This window comes from Schistocerca cancellata, chromosome 1, assembly GCF_023864275.1.
Source record: "Schistocerca cancellata isolate TAMUIC-IGC-003103 chromosome 1, iqSchCanc2.1, whole genome shotgun sequence".
In the NCBI taxonomy this organism is placed as follows: domain Eukaryota; kingdom Metazoa; phylum Arthropoda; class Insecta; order Orthoptera; family Acrididae; genus Schistocerca; species Schistocerca cancellata.
Window position 1 is genome coordinate 1110448210 of NC_064626.1, and position 21351 is coordinate 1110469560.

The following is a 21351-nucleotide window of genomic DNA, read 5'->3' on the forward strand; positions in this document are numbered from 1 at the left end:
CAAATTAAGAGTGCGAGTTTTGTTACCATATTTTAGTTTACCTGTGACTGCAGCTCAGCTTGGTACGTACTAAATTTTACTATTGTTAATTGTTCAGAATCATTTAATTCAAGTTCAAAGTTAAATCTCTTGTTTCTAAATTGCGTAGCTTCAAGTAGCTATTGAAATGATTGTTGACGTAGCCCAAGACTAACCTTATTTTATTGAATTTCGTAGTGCTTCAGAAACAAAGTTCACTATTAATTTCAGTCACTAAATTACCTTTCAATTTTCCGGTTTTATTAATTCTTTTGCTAAATTAAGTCAGAGTGTAGCGAAATTTATTACTTCTGACAAACATTCAGTTTTCACACAACACGTGTCAACCTTCAGTTGCCACGCTTTTAGTGCTAATTATATGTGCATTAATCTTTCATTTTCAGTTATTAGAGTAGTTGTCCATAGGACTAGCGTCCGTAATTTTCCCCAAATCTCAAATATCTAATTAACGCCTGTTAATTGTTAACGTAACGACCGACATTTACTTTCTTTATTAATTTTACCCTTATCTCCAAATTAATTTCCACCAATTTCATTTGCATTTTTCCTTTCATTTAGATGTAACCCTTTCCTCCCGCTTTACCGACAAATTATCTTCGGTGACGATTGCTTTTCCCAAATATCCACTAGGTGGACGCGGTTTAATTTTTCACTGTCATTAAGGTCGATAAGTGAGGGGAAGGCTACAAGCTTAATTGTTCATTACTTTAATGTCAGGAGTAAGTTCTTCCAGGTTAAATAAAGTGCCTTAAAAGTCACACATCTGCATATCATACTGCCGAGGGAAGATCACATCATTTCGGTTTCGATTAACTGTAAGCAAATCAGACACTACTGCGTCAAACTCAAATTTTCGCGGAAAATACAAGACATTTTTACAGTGTTTTGTATGTCGAATTCGGGGGTCATTGAATTCAGTATTGATATTTCAGGTGAGATTACCTTTAGATGTGATCTCTACAGAGCGTCCAGCAATCTCGACGGCTCTTGTTCTTGTACCGTCATAAAGAAATCCGGTAAACCGATCTTAGCCATAACTTTGGACTCAGAATCGTCCGCATTTTGCGTTTTTCTTTTTGCTATTTTTTCAGTTTTCATAATATTGTCATTCTACACACGAAGAAATGGTTTTCAACACTAATGGTTCACTCATCTCCATTGCAACATAGAAACTCCCAATTTTCTGTTCGTAGATGCTAAGAACGAGGTCCTCATTAGTGTATAACATAGAAATTCTGTGTGTATATGCAAAATAGATCCTCAATATTACAGATGAAATGAAACATGTGGTGCAGTAAGTTGTCACGTCATCAGTCCTGCATGGTTTGTTTACACATCAGGCTAAAGTCTTATAATAAAACTGCACCCACTATTGTTGCAAAATATCATCTTCTTTGATCTTCCGGTGCTTTTATTCTTAAATATGGCGCCTCATCCTTAGGTGAGAGCGAAGTAGTGGCCTGAGAAGTGCACCACCAGTTTGTTCTGATTTCCTGATGTTATTACAATGTAGATCGGCTTTTCATCGTCAGTGAATAAATTATTTCTCTGTTCATTGCAGAATGAATGTTACCTTGCCAGGTAAACACCTTGTATTGTCAGCGATAATATAACTATGGAGCATGTACCCTTGATGTATGTAGGTACGACGATGTGATACGTATTATTCTCATTAAGTCACAGACTTCGATAACTCATCGTCCGAACCTGCTAAGGAGAACGATTTCCTAAAGCAGATGAACAATCAGAACTTCGGTTCGGTCGAGGACCTCAAGAGAAGAGGTTTTAACAACTACACAAAGTAGAGCATACAAAGCGGCGATGACATATTTTGGGAACGTCTCTTTAGAAGTAGGAAGTACCTCAGTAGATGCTAAATGAGACTCCATTTCAGATTACCTGAGGCTATTTAGACACACGAAAAGTGCAAATTTCAACAATCTTCGCGAGCAGTGCTTGTCATACATGCATCTGATCAAACGGGTCCGCCTTCTATTAGTGGACGTTAATATGGGCTGTGTCCGCCCTTTTGCTGGGAACACTTTTAATGTCTGTGAAGGAATGGCAGCCCATCCCTCCTCAAGAGCCGAGATCAGAGAAGATAGTGATATTGGATGGTAGGATCTAGAGAGAGGTCGGTGTTCTCACCCCAAAGGTGCTCTATGGAAGAAGGACTTTGGACAGGCCAGTCCACTTGACACAAACCATTGACTCAAAGATGGTGCTTAGGCAAAGTACGTAGCCATGCTGATGCAAACAGTCATCGTCCCCGCATAGTTCCTCTACTGTAAATAGTACACAACGCTGTAAAATGTGTTAACATCCCTCTTCATTTAGGGTTTTCTTAAGCGCAATAAGGGGCCCACACACTGACCACAGAAGACACCTCTGTGTCAGGACACCATCTCCTCCGTACTGCACTGTTGGCGGTGCACATGACGGCAGGTAGCGTTCGCCAGGTATTCGCGAAAACCAGACCGTTTCATCGGAGTGCCACAGGGTACGAGTATAGTGTGATTCGTCTCTCCAAATTATTCGTTCCACTTATCCACTATCCAGCAGCTCCGCTCTTTACACCAACTCAAGCGTCGTTTAACACTGACTACAGAAACGTGTGACTTAGGAGATGCTGCCCGACCACTGTATCCAATTTAACTCCATAGGTACAGTCGCTGTGTTGTCTGGACTGCTAGTAGTACGTTGGAAGTCACGAGTGATTCCTTACTCTGATTCCATGCGATTTTTACGACCACCATCTGCAGAGCTCGACAGTCCGTGCCGTGAGTACATTGGATCTGCCTGGTCCTGCTGTAACTGCGGTTGCTCCTTCGTGTTTCCACTTCATGATCACATCACTGTCAGTCGACCTGGGTAGCTTTGTAAGGGTTGAAATGTCCCTGATGGATCTGTTACTCAGGCGACAGTCAATGGCATTAGATGACAGTGAGCTTTCCTGACTAACCCATGCTGTTACTGTAACTACTGTCAACACAACACTAATCACTCTTTTGTACTCTCTAACATCTCGTGATATCTAGTGGTACTTTCAGCGTTATATAATAGACTTTTTATTAGATAGTGTACTGTTAATGGCAACTGACATGAATACCAGCGCTATGCAGATTTCTTTCAGCCTGATTATTCACCTGTTACTGAGCTCTTAATTTCCCCATATTTCTACAGATGGAGAGACCGATACTTCACAAACCACCTTACGACGTGAGGCGGTGGGTACTTCTGTTAGCATTATTTTTTCTCCCTAATACACTACTTGCCATTAAAACTGCTGCACCAAGAAGAAATGCAAATGATAAACCGGTATTCACTGGACAAATATATGATACTAGAACTGACATGTGATTACATTTTCATGCAATTTGGGTGCATAGATCCTGAGCAATCAGAACAACCACCTTCGGTCGTAATAACGGCTTTGATACGCCTGGGAATTGACTCAAACAGAGCCTGGATGGTGTGTACAGGTACAGCTGCCCATGCAGCTTCAACACGACACCACAGTTCATCACGAGTAGTGACTGGCGTATTATGACGAACCAGCTGCTCGGCCACCATTGACCAGACGTTTTCAATTGGTGAGAGGTCTACAGAATGTGCTGGCCAGGGCAGCTGTCGAACATTTTCCGTATCCAGAAAGGCCCGTACAGGACTAGGGTTTCGCAGGGATCGAATGAAGGGTAGAGCCACTGGTCGTAGCACATCTGAAATGTAACGTCCACCGTTCAAAGTGCCGTCAATGCGAACAAGAGGTGACCGAGACGTGTAACCAATGGCACCCCATACCATCACGCCGGGTGATACGCCAGTATAGCGATGACAAATACACGCTTTCCATGTGCGTTCACCGCGATGTCGCCAAACACGGATGCGACCATTATGATGCTGTGAACAGAACCTGGATTCATCCGAAAAATGACCTTTTGCCATTCGTGCACTCAGGTTCGTCGTTGAGTACACCATCGCAGGCGCTCCTGTCTGTGATGCAGTGTCAAGGGTAACTGCAGCCATGATCTCCGAGCTGATAGTCCATGCTGCTGCAAACGTCGTCGAACTGTTCGTGCAGATGGTTGTCGTCTTGCAAACGTCCCCATCTGTTGACTCAGGGATGGAGACGTAGCTGCACGATCCGTTACAGCCATGCGGATAAGATAACTGTCATCTCGACTGCTAGTGATACGAGGCCGTTGGGATCCAGCATGGCGTTCTGTATTATCCTCCTGAACCCACCGATTCCATATTCTGCTAACAGTCATCGGATCTCGACCAACTCAAGCAGCAATGTTGCGATACGATAAACCGCAATCGCGATAGGCTACAATCCGACCTTTATCAAAGTCGGAAATGTGATGGTACGCATTACTCCTCCTTACACGAGGCATCACAACAACGTTTCACCAGGCAACGCCGGTCAACTGCTGTTTGTGTATGAGAAATCGGTTGTAAACTTTCCTCATGTCAGCACGTTGTAGGTGTCGCCACCGGCGCCAACCTTGTGTGAATGCTCTGAATAGCTAATCATTTGCATATCACAGCATCTTCTTCCTGTCGGTTAAATTTCGCGTCTGTAGCACGTCATCTTCGTGGTGTAGCAATTTTAATGGCCAGTAGTGTATTATTCATTACTCAAGAATCGTTCGAAAGACTATGACGGAAGCAACTTCTTTCGTGGATGAATTTCATTTGGGTAAAATTCATCCAGTGACTCTTAATCTGGCATCTACTTTTTCTATAATTTTTTTATGCGGGACTATAGATCGCTACGGGTGGTTATTCATATTTTGGTGTAGTTACTTTTTCCAGTGATTTGTCACCTGTAGTGTAATCGAACAGTGGTGTCATCTGTCTTCTTACTGGTTTGTTGCAGCCCGCCATGAATTCCTGTCCTGTGCCAGCCTCTTCATCTCAGAGCAGCACTTTCAACCTACGTCCTCAATTATTTGCTGCATGTATTTCAGTCTGTCTCTTCCTCCACAGTCTCTACCCTCTACAGCTCCCTCTACTACCATGGAAGTTATTCCCTGACGTCTTAAGTGCGAAAGACTACATCACTGTATTATACCCTTTTTAATCCTAGCACTTAGTTCTTGGTCTTCCGCTCTTATTATTCTCTCTTGGTTATTGTTCATGTTGTATATTACTCGTCTCTCCTTATATCTTAACCCTATTTTCCTCAGAATTTCGAACTTCTTGCACCACTGATAAGAAGAACACTGATTAGAAGAAGGGACAGGATGAGAGGGCATCTCGTCCTATCATCCTATCCCTTCTTCTCTTCAGTGTTTTCATGTATTCCTTTCCTCTCCAATTCTGCGCAGAACCTCTTCATTCTTTACCTTATCAGTCCGTCTAATTTTTAACATTCGTCTGTAGCACTACATATCAAATTCTTTCATTCTCTTCCGTTCTGGATTTCTCACTGACCATATTTCACCACCCTACAATGCTATGCTTCAAACGTACATTTTCAGAGATTTCTTCCTCAAATTCAGGCCTATGTTTGACAGTAAACTTCTCCTGGCCAGTAATTTCCTTTATGGCAGTGCTAGTCTGCTTTTGATGCCCTCCTTGCTCAGTCCATCATGGGTTATTTTGCTTCCTAGGCACCAGAGTTCATTAACTACATCTACTTTGTTGTCAACCATTAAGATGTTAACTTTCTCATTGTTCTCATTTCCGCTACTTATCATTACTTTCGCCTTTCTTGGATTTACTCCCAATTCATTACCCTGTTCATTCCCCTCAGCGGATACTATGATTCTTCTTCTCTTTCACTGACGATAGCAATGTCGTCAGCGAATCTTATCATTGATATGCTTTTACCTTGAATTTTAATCCCACTATTGAACCTTTCTTTTTTTTTTTCATCATTGCTTCTTCGATTTATACATTGAACAGTAGGGACGAAAGACTGCATTCCTGTCTTAAACTAGGGGCGAAAGACTGTACCCCTGTCTTACACCCCTTTTAACCAAAGCACTTCGTTCTTGGTCCTCAACTCTTATTATTCCCTCTTGGCTCTTGTACATGGTGTATATTAATGGTCTCTCCCTATAGTTTATCCATATTTCTCTCAAAATTTCAGATATTTTGCACAATTTTACATTGTCGAATGCTTTTTCCAGCTTGACAAATCCTATAAACGTGTCCTGATTTTTCTTTAGTCTTACTTCCATTATCAACTGGAACGTCAGAACTGCCTTTCTGGCGCCTTTACCTTTCCTAAAGCCAAACCGATCGTTTTCTAACACATCTTTAATTTTTCTTCAATTTCCATTACAATTCTTCTGCCTATTATTCTTATCAGCAACTTGGATACATGAGCTTTTAAGCTGACTGTGCGATAATTCTCGCACTTGTCAGCTCTTGCAGTCTTTGTGTTGATGATATCTTTCCGAAAGTCAGGTGGTATACCGCCAGACACATAGATTCTACACACCAACGTGAATATTCGTTTTGTTGTCAATTCTCCCCAATGATTTGAGAAATTATCGATCCCCTATATCTATCCCTATGCCTTACTTGATGTTAAGTCTTCCAAAAGTCTTTTAAATTCTGACTGTAATACCGGATCGCCTATCTTTTTTATATCGACTCCTGTTTCTTGTTCTGCCACACCAGACAAAGTCCTCCACCCAGGAAGGTAATGCCAGTCTGAGACTTTAACGGGGGGACAGGAATACGAAGAAGGGGGGGGGGGCGCTCCCTCTCCACACCGAGGCGGCTCAGAAGGAGCCACTTCGCGAGCAGGAGGGACGCTGGAGATGACGTCTTCGCCACTCACCGCACCATGGACGGGAAGTGTCGTATCGTCTAGAGGAGTTGTTGCTGTTGTTGTGGGCTTCAGTCCTGAGACTGGTTTGACGCAGCTCTCCATGCTACCCTATCCTGTGCAAGCTTCTTCATCTCCCAGTACCTACTGCAACCTACATCCTTCCGAATCTGCTTAGTGTATTCATCTCTTGGTCTCCCTCTACGATTTTTATCCTCCACACTGCCCTCCAGTACTAAATTGGTGATCCCTTGATGCCTCAGAACACGTCCTACCAACCGATCCCTTCTTCTAGTCAAGTTGTGCCACAAATTCCTCTTCTCCCCAATTCTGTTCAATACCTCCTCATTAGTTATGTGATCTACTCATCTAATCTTCAGCATTCTTCTGTAGCACACATTTCGAAAGCTTCTATTCTCTTCTTCTCCAAACTATTTATCATCCATGTTTCACTTCCATACATGGCTACACTCCATACAAATACATTCAGAAACTTTGCCAGTCTACATTTTATATCATCTCTACTTCCACCATCACCAGTTATTTTGCTCCCCAAATAGCAAAACTCCTTTACTACTTTAAGTGTCGCATTTCCTAATCTAATTCCCTCAGCATCACCCGACTTAATTCGACTACATTCGATTATCCTCGTTTTGCTTTTGTTGATGTTCATCTAATATACTCCTTTCAAGACACTGTCCATTCCGTTCAACTGCTCTTCCAAGTCCTTTGCTGTCTCTGACAGAATTACAATGCCATCGGCGAACCTCAAAGTTTTTATTTCTTCTCCATGGATTTTAATTCGTACTCCAAACTATTGTTTTGTATCCTTTACTGCTTGCTCAGTATACAGATTGAATAACATCGGGGAGAGGCTACAACCCTGTCTTACTCCCTTCCCAACCACTGCTTCCCTTTCATGTCCCTCGACTCTTATAACTGCCATCTGCTTTTTGTTCAAATTGTAGATAGACTTTCGTTCCGTGTATTTTACCCATACCACCTTCAGAATTTGAAAGAGAGTATTCCAGTCAACATCGTCAAAAGCTTTCTCTAAGTCTACAAATGCTAGAAATGTAGGTTTTCCTTTCCTTAATTTTTCTTCTACGATAGGTCATAGGGGCAGTGTTGTCTAGTATTGTCTAGAGGAGCAGTGGACAAAATCGATGCGGTGGAGGTGAGTGCTAGGTCACTTGTTTTTCGTTGTTACAAGGTCTATCCTGGAGGCAATACTACACTGATCTTGTCGCGGAGGTAAAGGAGGAAACTGATTCACACGATTATCAGAACTGTCTTTTCCGTCATTATGATCCGAAGGAGAAGTGGCGCAATTTCGGGAGTGGAAGGAACAAGATCAGCAACTGTTAATTTGCGACGCTGCACTAACGACAGCTTTAATAGAAACAACCTCCACTGGCTATTAGAACGAACGTGTTGATTCTAACTACATATGAAGCAAGTTCCCTCTTGACCAATATACATGACACAAACGCGGTAACCACACTCTTGTAAATGTGATGGAATTTTGCGTATTCCACTAAAACACTGTAATCTGCGTTGAGTAGACCAACGTTCACGACGGATGATTCTCACATAGCCATAAGGGGTCAATATGTCCTTTAGAAAGTTGTCATCTACTGACGGCGAGAGTTTGAACACTCGAACATTGGTTTAGTCAATTTCAGCATCTGAAAGTGACACCATACTAACGGAATTATCGCGATGCTTGAACAGCATTTCAGAACCATGTCGATACAGTAATCTTTCAGCGTGAAGGGATTCCATAAATTTCAAGTAAAACTTGTACTCGTTTGCGTCAAAATGAGCCGTGTGGACCTGATCGGAGTTCACATGAATTGTATCGGCAAACCAATAGTGAATTTCTAGAGACCTGGGCTTCACGTGTCGCCTTGTTTTGTCGAAAGTAAAGCTCACAGTACCTTTTCGTCGAATACACATGGAAACAATGGTAGTCATAGCGGTGCGGCCGATGCCGCTGCAAGCAGACGAACACAAACAGTATAAAGGTACGTTGTCCAAGACGCGACGCACACTAGCGACTGCGACGGGTCGCTACGTGACGTGAGAAGTTGCCTGCTGGCGCATGCGCAGTTCGAGTTTGGGATGCGACGCGCGACTGTTGCGGCAGCTGCCGCAGCACTGCGCCAGTGGGCAGTGTTGCGACGGAAGTCGGACGACACAAAGACGTACGGCTGCCAGAAAGATGTCGAGCCAGCCAAGGAAAACTGAAATGAGCCACTCACAGGATGTGATGCTCTGTGAGCTGGTCTCGCAACACTCTTGCCTTTACGATTTGAAGAACCCTAAATATAGGGACACTTTGTTCAGAGACAGAATTTGGGAAGAAATTGGTGCACAGTTGAAACTGGCAGGTGAGTGAAATATATATTATTTTCCCATTAATGCAAATTTTTCAGTCCTGTTATGAAAATCAGTATAATCCGTGCAGATGTAGAATTAGAATGATGAAAATGAACTTGCAGGTCAATTTTCGCATTACTCTTTTTTTGTGACGATAAAAATTGAAAACGGCAAGTACATTATAAAATGAACAATCTAAAGTACAACGAGAAAGTTACATTTTACAATACCTTCACTTTGAAAGTAAATAGTAGATTGGTGTCTTGATGATACCTTCCAGTTGTGAAAAACCACCACCAGATTGTTGTACAGCTTCCTGTAATCAATAGGTGTTCGTTTTTGAGTAAGGCGTTTCTCAGCAGATTGCGCGAACAGTATGCTGCAATAAGTAATTTGTCACATTCACTGCAATTCATTGGTAGAAGATGGTGCTCAAAAAACTTGTGCCAAAAGTGCACAACTGTTTTACAAGGCCCTTCTGGTCTGACACAGTCCACAATTGAAATTCGTCTTTTGTAAATCCTGGAGTCATCTTTTGAGTGCAGCTTGGCAAGATTAACTGTTCATGTCATCCATAACGATGGAAAACGTAAATTTTTGACATTTGTTGGTTTTGTTAGGGCGTCTACTTCTACTTGGGTATCCTCGTCCAGGTTCAGAAGAAAATACTAGAGGTGAGTAATTTATCCTCTTCCCAAGAATGAGAAGAAAATATATTGAAGGCAGCATGTCTTTACTTTTAAGAAACCTAAATTTCGTGGCATTTTAAATGAAATTGTCAAGAGGTTATGGAGAAATATTAGTAACTCATACCGGAGAAAAATATGACATAAATGGTTTCATTAGGTCCAAATGTGTCAGCGAAACAAAACAAATGCTTTCTCTATCGTGTGATGACCACATGATTCACGTTGCGCGTCAACAGATCTGGCAGCTAGTCGCGACGCTCACGGAGATATATGAGCCCAAATCTCGGAAACGGAGATCGATATCATTCTGATCACAACTTTAAAAATAATTTCGATATGTTAGCTTCTTTTCATCGAAAATGATGTATGACCTAACGTGAACCATACGCAAAGTAGCTTGCGACCACATTTTTCACTATACATAATTCAAATTTTATGCAGTAGGTTACTTGTAAATTAAGTATCGGAATAACTGTGATGAATATCGGAAAAATAGACACCTCATTATCAAGCTGTGATGTGAAACTGTAAGATACGCAAACATCAATTTTTTGTGCGTTTTACTTTCCTCACAATCGATAGAGAAGTAATATACAGCGAAAAAAAAAAACACGCAAAACCGGAAGAGTAAAAGGAGAATCTGTATCGAAAAACTAACTCTGGGAGCCGATGTAACTTTGTTCCATTAACATACAGTATTTTTTACAGCAAGAAAATCGGAATTCTTATTTTTCATATGTATTTGAATCCGCCGCCGCGGACCAGAGCTTGGGAAACAGCGACGACTCCTGCCGTGTTGCGGCCTTGTCGCCGTCTGCCAGGGTGGGAAAAGAGGAGGGGGCAGCGTCGCAGTCGCAGCCAACAGTCGCGTCTTGCACAACGTAGCTGGATAACTTCACACAACTGAGGCTGCCGCAAGTGAGATAAACAAGAAACTTGCTGCTCGGGGCTCGAAGCGGAACTATCGCTAAACTGCCCCCTAGGTCACGGGTGCTGATCTCATCGACCATTAATATGCAAATTTGCTTACTTTCAGGATCAGTTGGCAGTCCCCGTTCGAGGTAACTTTCAGAAAGACATGCAGAACAATCCGATACGAACCCCATTCTCTGACAACAGTCTTAATTGCACGGATTTTCCATTCTGTAGCTGACAAGTTGAAGTGTCCCCCTATTACAACAGCATGATCAGGACACTTGCACATTATACAGGTTTCCGAAAGGTCTTTCCCTGATTACATAAATTGATAACTCAGGCTAGAAGTAAGGTACAAATATGAAACTGGTGTCTAATTGTTTACAAACTATCAAAGTTTTTTTCACACATCAGTAAACTTCCACATGAACGCTCTTGGTAGCACGTAGCACATCTAGGCGATATTCAATTTCCGTCCACACATTAGCCAACATCACTGGAGGGATCGATTCAACGACTGTGGTTATCCGTTGCCGCAGGGTTTCAAGATCTGGTACACGTGTTCGGTAGACCTCGTCCTTGACATAACCCCATAAAAAGAAGTCTAATGGGGTTATGTCAGGAGAGCGTGGAGGCCAAACCGTTGGCCCATCACGACCAACCCATCGCCCAGGGAAGGTCATATCGAGATAGGCACGGACGTCCAAACCCCAATGGGCGGTGCACCGTCTTGCTGAAACACGGGGTGATACTGTAGCAGCTGAGGAACAGCATACAGTTGCAACATGTCCAGATACACTGCAGATGTGATGGTAGCCTCAGCGAAGAAGAATGGCCCGATAATTCGATCGTGCAATAGCGCGCACCAAACATTCACCTTTGGACTGCCTCTAGTGCACTCCATGACCTCGCCAGGGGATTGTGAACCCCAAATGCGCACATTATGGCGATTCACTACTCCACTGACAAAAAAGGTCGCTTCGTCGGAAAAGGCAATTCGTCTGAGATAACCATCATCGTCCTCAATACGTGATAGCATTTCGACCGCAAAGTCATATCGATGTGTACTGCCATTGGGCAACAATGGAAGTGGAAGTTTACTGATGTGTGAAAAACCTTTGATAGTTTGTTAACAATTAGACACCAGTTTCATATTTGTATCTTACTTCTAGCCTGAGTTATCAATTTATGTAATCAGGGAAAGACTTTTCGGACACTCTGTATTCTCCAACTTGTTTCTGAAGCGATCTAACACTAGAGCCACTGACGCTGATGATCTATGAAGGCCTCCATTTACCATGTTTGAGCCACTTTCGATGCTTACCTTCATACCAGTCATTTCACAACCGGAATCCGTAATAACCTCACTATACAGGGTGGTCCACTGATAGTGGCCGGGCCAAATATCTCACGAAATAAGCGTCAAACGAAAAAACTACAAAGAACGAAACTCGTCTGGCTTGAAGGGGGAAACCAGATGGCGCTATGGTTGGCCAGCTAGATGGCGCTGCCATAGGTCAAACGGATATCAACTGCGTTTTTTAAATTACGAACCCCCATTTTTATTACATATTCGTGTAGTACGTAAAGAAATATGAATGTTTTAGTTGGACCACTTTTTCCGCTTTGTGATAGACGGCGATGTAATAGTCACAAACGTATAAGTACGTGGTATCAAGTAACATTCCGCCCGTGCAGACGGTATTTGCTTCGTGTTACATTACCCGTGCTAAAATGGACCGTTTACCAATTGCGGGAAAGGTCGATATCGTGTTGGTGTATGGCTATTGTGATCAAAATGCCCAACGGGCGTGTGCTATGTATGCTGCTCGGTATCCTGGACGACATCATCCAAGTGTCCGGACCGTTCGCTGGATAGTTACGTTATTTAAGGAAACAGGAAGTGTTGCCGGCCAGAGTGGCCGTGCGGTTCTAGGCGCTACAGTCTGGAGCCGCGTGACCGCTACGGTCGCAGGTTCGAATCCTGCCTCGGGCATGGATGTGTGTGATGTCCTTAGGTTAGTTAGGTTTAAGTAGTTCTAAGTTCTAGGGGACTGCTGACCACAGCAGTTAAGTCCCATAGTGCTCAGAGCCATTTGAACCATTTGAACCAGGAAGTGTTCAGCCACATGTGAAACGTCAACCACGACCTGCAACAAATGATGATGCCGAAGTAGGTGTTGTAGCTGCTGTCGCGGCTAATCCGCACATTAGTAGCTGACAAATTGCGCGAGAATCGGGAATCTCAAAAACGTCGGTGTTGAGAATGCTACATCAACATCGATTGCACCCGTACCATATTTCTATGCACCAGGAATTGCATAGCGACGACTTTGAACGTCGTGTACAGTTCTGCTACTGGGCACAAGAGAAATTACGGGACGATGACAGATTTTTTGCACGCGTTGTATTTAGCGACGAAGCGTCATTCACCAACAGTAGTAACGTAACCCGGCATAATATGCACTATTGGCCAATGGAAAATCCACGATGGCTACGACAAGTGGAGCATCAGCGACCTAGGCGGGTTAATGTATGGTGCGACATTATGGGAGGAAGAATAATTGGCCCCCATTTTATCGATGGCAATCTAAATGGTGCAATGTATGCGATTTCCTACGTAATGTTCTACCGATGTTACTACAAGATGTTTCACTGCATGACAGAATGGCGATGTACTTCCAACATGATGGATGTCCGGCACATAGCTCGTGTGCGGTTGAAGCGGTATTGAATAGCACATTTCATGACAGGTGGATTGGTCGTGCAAGCACCATACCATGGCCCACACGTTCACCGGATCTGACGTCCCTGGATTGAGAGGAATGTCGTTACACGTATTGCCAAATGCACTGAGGTTGACGGACATCATTTTGAGCATTTATTGCATTAATGTGGTATTTACAGGTAATCACGCTGTAACAGCATGCGTTCTCAGAAATAATAAGTTCACAAGGTTACATGTATTACATTGAAACAACCGAAATAAAATGTTCAAACGTACCTACGTTCTGTATTTTAATTTAAAACACCTACCTCGTACCAACTGTTCGTCTAAAATTGTGAGCCATATGTTTGTGACTATTACAGCGCCATCTATCACAAAGCGAAAAAAGTGGTCCAACTAAAACATTCATATTTCTTTACATATTACAGGAATATGTAATAAAAATGGGGGTTCCTATTTTAAAAAAAAGGCAGTTGATATGCATCTAACCTATGGCAGCGCCATCTAGCGGACCAACCATAGCGCCATCTGGTTTCCCCCTTCAAGCTAGACAAGTTTCGTTCTTTGTAGTTTTTTCGTTTGACGCTTATTTCGTGAGATATTTGGCCCGGTCACGATGAATGGACCACCCTGTGTACTATATCGTTTTCAAGCAGCATGAGAGAGAGGTTTTGGGATTTAGATTGGCTAAGCCCTTCGACATTAAACAGTAACCCATAATTAGGCTCATAAACAACATGTTATCCAAGAGATACTTCCAAGTGACCTCGACAGTCGATTAAGAAGACAGGGGAAACCTAATAAGCAGACAAGAGAAATTTAATAATGGTCTTCCCCAGGGTTAAATTTTGGTACCAGTTCTATTCAACTTATTTACACCTGATTTCCCTGAAATAGAGTCGAAGAAGTTCATTTACACGGATGATTTGGATTTGTCCACTCAACAGAGAGGTCTTGAAGCTGAGGTAGATATACTATCTGCACATCTAAGTAAAGTGCATAAACACTTCATAAAGTGGAGATTGACACCAGACTCAAGGAAGATCGAAACTGTCTGCTTCCATTATAACAACAGAATGGCCAATACAAAGCTACATGTCACCTTTACTTGTCAAGTCCTGCACCAACAAGACTTCCCATAACATATAGTAGTAACTTTTGATAGAAGCTTATCACACAAGAAACAGATAGAAAACACTGTAGCACAGCTGGTGTCACGCAATAACATCATGTAGAAGCTGAGTGGTTCCTCAGGGGTCACAATAGCTACAACACTACGATGCTCTTCATTAGGGATCGTCTACTCTGCTGCCGAATACTTTGCTCCTGTATGGCTTAATAGTTTGCATGTGGGAAAAATTCATGTTCAGCTAAATGCAGCTACGGGTGTGTCAGATCTACTCCTCCTCACCGGTTTGCCGTATCTAAGGTACACTGCGCTCCCATACCTTCGAAGACATAATTCCCTTCCCAAGGGGTGCCTGGACTTAGAATGAGTCGATTAAAATCCTGGCAGTCACCTAGGATATTGGCAGAATCACTGTAAGCAGGAAGTGATCAGAAACATGGAATGATATTAAAATTTTTGGAAATATTATCAGCGATCTTTACAATTAAAATTTAAAGAATAAAAACAGTCTTGATCGCAACTTTTTATTTTTATTTGAGTGTCCGGTTTCGATTCTATTTAAGAACCATCTACAGACTCCAGAACGGTGGGTGGACTCCGTGGAGCAAGTTGCGCCGACTTTCGACGCTGGAATAACTGCAATTACAATTTCCACGGAATACACAATGGTTGGACTCACCATATCTTTGAGGGCGTCGTGCACGGTGTAGACGAAGTCCATCTTCAGACCAGGGTCCTCGGGCTTCGCCCCATCCTCGTCGCGGTCCACCTGCAGCAACAGGAATTACATTTTGCAGACATCTTAGTTTCACTCTCTCATGCATAAAATATAGTGGAATCTGGAAGTACTAGAAACTATAGGACAGCACATGCTCTGTTATTATGATCGATAGTAATAAAAGGAAAAACGAAGGTAATACACTGTTGATACAAAACCTTATGACCACTGTCCACCGCGAGACTGAATGGCGCCTGATGGCATTGAGGTGACGTGACAGGGTAACGGAAGTTTATAAGCAGAACTGAAACGATTGGAGGTACAGGGAAATCCACTGAAATAAGCGACTTTGACAAAGGGCAGAGTGTTATAGCCCATCGACTGGGAACAATCATTACGTAAACAGCGAAGATGTTCGTCTGTTTTCCCGCTACAGTCGTGAGCATCTGTGCGAAGTTCTTAAAGAACGATGAAATCAAAAGTAAGAGAAAAAGTGTTCGGTGTCCACGCCTCACCAAAGAACGTGGAGGTGGAAGGCTTGATTTCTCTGTAAAGCAGGATAGGTGGCGATCTGTCGAAGATCTGACGACAGAGTACAATCCTGGTACAGGTGCAAGTGTTTCGGAGCATACCGATCAGCTCACATTGTTTAACATGGGTTTATGTAGGAGATGACACCCAACGTCTTCATCAGTTATGACTGCAGTGCGAATGGGATTGTCGAGATTGGACCATAGATCAATGTAAACGTGTCGCCTGGTCGGAAGAATGAATTTTATTGTTTCTTATGTCACCAACTCGATGGTCGTGTCTGGCTACGCCGTCATCCTCCGAAGATACACCGTACAACGAAACACGCACCGTGCCACGTACAAAGGCTGATGGGGCGGCAATAATTGACATTTGTCCATCCATGGGACCTGTGGTAGTAACCGAAGGTACCAGGCGACTGTGGTCTATGTGATCATTATTGCCGACCATATGCATCCCTTCTACCCTAAGACTTCAAGACGAATGTAATATTTCCAATCCCAAAGAAAGAAGGTGTTGACAGATATGAAAATTACCGAACTATCAGTTTAATAAGCCACGACTGCAAAATACCAACACGAATTCTTTACAGACGAATGGAAAAACTGGTAGAAGCCGACCTCGGGGAAGATCAGTTTGGATTCCATAGAAATGTTGGAACACCTGAGGCAATACTGACCCTACGACGTATCTTAGAAAATAGATTAAGGAAAGGCAAGCCTACGTTTCTAGCATTTGTAGACTTAGAGAAAGATTTTGACGATGTTGACTGGAATACTCTCTTTCAAATTCTAAAGGTGGCAGGGGTAAAATACAGGGGGCGAAAGGTTATTTACAATGTGTACTGAAACCAGATGATAGTTATAAGAGTCGAGGGGCATGAAAGGGAAGCAGTCGTTGGGAAGGGAGTGAGACAAGGTTGTAGCCTCCCCCCGATGTTATTCTATCTGTATATTGAGCAGGCAGTAAAGGAAACAAAAGAAAAATTTGGAGTAGGAATTAAAATACATGGAGAAGAAATAAAAACTTTGAGATTTGCCGATGACATTGTAATTCTGTCAGAGACAGCAAAGGACTTGGAAGAGCAGCTGAACGGAATGGACAGTGTCTTGCAAGGAGGATATAAGATGAACATCAACAAAAGCAAAACGAGGATAATGGAATGTAGTCGAATTAAATCGGGTGGTGCTGCGGGAATTAGATTAGGAAATGAGACGCTTAAAGTAGTAAATAAGATTTGCTATTTGGGGAGCAAAATAACTGATGATGGTCGAAGTAGAGAGGATATAAAATGTAGACTGGCAATGGCAAGGAAAGCGTTTGTGAAGAAGAGAAATTTGTTAACATCGAGTATAGATTTAAGTGTCAGGAAGTCGTTTTTGAAAGTATTTGTATGGAGTGTAACCATATATGGAAGTGAAACGTGGACGATAAATAGTTCGGACAAGAAGAGAATAGAGGCTTTCGAATTGTGGTGCTGTTGAAGAATGCTGAAGATTAGATGGGTAGACCACATAACTAATGAGGAGGTATTGAACAGAATTGGAGAGAAGAGAAATTTGTGGCACAACTTGACTAGAAGAAGAGATCGGTTGGCAGGGCATATTCTGAGTCATCAAGGGATCACCAATTTAGTATTGGAGGGCAGCGTGGAGGGCAAAAAATGCAGAGGGAGATCAAGAGATGAATACACTAAGCAGATTCAGAAGGATGTAGGCTGCAGTAGTACTGGGAGATGAAGAAGCTTGCACAGTATAGAGTAGCATGGAGAGCTGCATCAAACCAGTCTCTGGACTGAAGACCAAAACGACAACAACATGCATCCCTTCATGCTAGATATTTTCCCCGACGGCGATGTCATCTTCCAGGAGAATAATTATGCGTCCCAAGGTCAGAGCAGTGCTACAGTGTTTCGAAGAGCATGATGGTGAATTCATGTTACTGTGTTGCCCATCAAATTCGACTGATCTGAACCCAGTGGAACACGTGTAGGACGCTGCTTGGCTCCAGCTCCGCTCCTACAGATCACCGGACTGTAGTTTACGAGAATTGCGTGACTTCGCGTAGATATCTGGTGCTACATGCCTCCGGAAACCTATCAAGCACTTGTCGAATCCATGTTACGCAGGATGGCTGCTGTGTTGCGTTACAACACTCTACTAATCAAATGGCCTTTGTGTTTTGAGTCACCAGTGTAAGTTGCTTCAAGGAAGCAAGAGTATCAAGTAGACTAAACATAGAAATACTGCATAAACAGGTCTCTTCATGAGAAAGTAAAAGACAGCGAAAGCTGTATATGAGAGACAAATAAGTCAGTTGTCCAAAATTGGTTACTTCATAGAATTACCGTAGCCTGCTCTTAGATTTGACTTTTTTGGTTGTTTAACAGTTTAAGAAATTAATTCGTCTCCACAACTTTTATAATGTCAGTCACATTAAAGTCTATCGCGTAAGATGCACAAAAGCTATGTTATACACTGGAAAGGTTTTTTTAAGCACTCAGACTGTTTTTTTTTACATTCAGTATATAGCAATCACTGTACAGATATTGTACCTAAAATTAAATTCTGATCACATTTAAAACTGCGCCGTTTCCAAAGCACAAGCTTTCATCTGCAGACTCAAACCAACACAAGAGTCAATAGTTTTGTCCCGAAGATGGAAGCCAATACTTTCACTGGCTACCTAGTCTTTTTCTCATGGTCACCTCACCATTGTCGATCACCTTCAGGAGATACGAATGGGAATCTATTGTCTAAGCAGGAATATTTTGACAATGAAAGATCATTGTTTGTAATTGAAGGCCACATATCCTGCCGATATACACTATGTGGCTGTAACGGATTGGTTATAGTGCATTCCGCATCCTTATACCGTTGATGATTGCTTATTCTTCCACCTTTTAGACAGCAGCTCGTGGTTTTCTGGTTAGCTGTGCTGGCTCTCGATCACGGAGCCTCAGATACATTCACGGTCAGGTCATGGATTTTCTCCACGCGGGACTGGGTGTGTGTGCGTTCTCCACGTCATGATTTCAGCATCCCCCAAGCGCAAAATCGTATCAGATAGAAAGGCTTGCACCAGGAACTCCCCAGAATAGGATTCCCGGCCAAGAATGCCACACGTACCTTTAGTTTTTCCACCTTTTATGGAAGTTTCCCATCCTAAGGGCAAGAGTGTAACTGCAAACTCAGTTCGCTCCTCCACTCTCTTTGAGAAGGTCGTTGGCAGAACGAGGGATAATCGTTACGCAGGATGTCTTCAGTCACATGTCGGATGACGTTTATCAAAATGTAAACAATGGTTAGGATCGAAACTGTGTCGAAGATGTTCTACTTGCTAGTGAAAGACGCTACCCCGAGTCCATGATGACTTTTTTTAGTGGTGATGAACAACAACAATTTGGTGAATACATTATTTCCTTTCAAATTTGGTATTTAGTTATGAGACTACGTTCCGTTTAATTGGGAAAGTGAACCACCCCAATGTAAAAACGTGGGGAACACAGCTGCCATACGCGATAGTCGAACGCGAGAGAGATTTTCCAAAGTATTATGTATTTTGTCGCCGTTTGTCAAGAAAAGATTTTGAGTCAAAGATGGTTGCAAGAATCAGGTTGCAGACCTACCTTTTTCCATAGGAGCGAGAACATGTCGACACTTTCGTATTTCAGCATGTTGGAGCACCATCGCACTGGTATGTAAGAGAATTTCTTAACATAAGGGGTATACGGATCTCGCGTTGAATCTTAGGCTTCCAAGATCGCCAGATTATCTCTCTCTCTGTTTGATTTTTTGTTTTATTTTTTAGGCAGTTTCGATAGAGTCCGTCTTTGTGAGCGCCTTGCAACGACTTCGGGTGAACTGTGACGCTGCGTAAGGACAACAGTGTAGCAGTGCATAGGACGAGTTTTGACTATCGTCTAAATGTTTGTTGTGCGTCCTGCGGAGAGTACACTGAAAAATGAAAATTTTAGTGGTAAATATTAAAAGTACCCCCAAAGACATGTGCGTAAATCGTACACCGCTGTAAAAATGATTGTTTCGAAATTTGCCATCATATACGTGAGTTAATAATTAATCCAAGTTTCTGTCTTCGCTCATGCGGAAGAAATCACACGAATTTTTTTCATATGCCCTTGAGTTGCTCGTTCGCCGCAGCACTAGGAGGGGGAGAGACATACTTCTGATCTGACTGCAGACAGAGTGCGGTCATTCTCGGTGCCACAGCGCTACGAGGAAGCGCGTTGCTGGGCTTCTGGCCTGACTGCGGAAAGAGTGCGGACCTTCTCGTGCGCCACAGTTCTAGGAGGGGAAGGGTGGTCGGGCCTCTGCTCTGGGACGGTGGTCAAGCTTCTGGCCTGTCTGCAGATAGAGTGCGACCCTTCTCGTGCGCCACAGCTCTATTTGTGGGGAGGATGGCCAGGGTTCTAGCCTGACTACGAGAGAAGCCTTTCTCGTTTGCGACGGCACTAGGAGGGCGGGGGTGAGCAGACATCTGGCCTCACAGCGGGTACCGCAGGCCTTTCTCGTTTGCCAAACCACTAGGCGAAGGAGGGTGGCTGGGCTACTGCCTGAGTGCAGAAAGAGGGTAGCATTTCACATTCGCCACGACGCTAGCGTGGGGGAGGCTGGCCAGGTTGCTGACCTGACTGCAAGTAGAATGCAGGCTCTCTCCTTCGACACGGAAGTAGGAAGGGGAGAGTGGGCAGACATGCAGGTACACTACTGGACATTAAAACTGCTGCTCCACGGAGAAAAGCAGATGACAAACGGGTATTCTTTGGACAAATATACTAGAACTGACATGTGATTACATTTTCACGCAATTTGGGTGCATAGATCCTGAGAAATCAGTACCCAGAACAACCACCTCTGGCCGTAATAATGGCCTTGATACGCCTGGGCATTGAGGCAAACAGAGCTTGGATGGCGTGTACAGCTACAGCTGCCCGTGCACGATACCACAGTTCATCAAGAGTAGTGACTGGCGTATTGTGACGAGCCAGTTGCTCGGCCACCATTGACCAGAGGTTTTCAGTTCGTCGTTGAGTACACCATCGCAGGCGCTCCTGTCTGTGATGCAGCGTCAAGGGTAGCCGCAGCGATGGTTTCCGAGCTGCTAGTCAATACTGGTGCAAACGTCGTCGAACTCTTCGTGCAGATGGTTGTTTTGCAAACGTCCCCATCTGTTGACTCAGCGATCGAGACTTGGCTGCACGATCCGTTACAGCCAAGCGGATAACATGCCTGTCATCTCGACTGCTAGTGATATGAGGCCGTTGGGATCCGGCACGTCGTTCCGTATTACCATCCTGATCCCACCGATTCCATATTCTGCTAACAGTCATTGGATCTCGATCAACGCGAGCAGCAATGTCGCGATACGATATACCGCAATCGCGATAGGCTACAATCCGACCTTTATCAAAGT

The 21351-nt window shown here is 43.3% G+C and overlaps 1 protein-coding gene across 1 annotated transcript in view; it reads right to left on the reverse strand.

Moving 5' to 3' along the window:
- Positions 1-21351, reverse strand: part of LOC126131442 (probable E3 ubiquitin-protein ligase HECTD2) — a gene marked incomplete at its 5' end in the record, with an annotated part of 375805 nt that overhangs the window by 154307 nt on the left and 200147 nt on the right. Inside the window, one exon of the mRNA XM_049915173.1 lies at positions 15349-15438. Coding sequence (XP_049771130.1) covers positions 15349-15438 — 90 coding nt within the window. The remainder of the gene's footprint in view (positions 1-15348; positions 15439-21351) is intronic.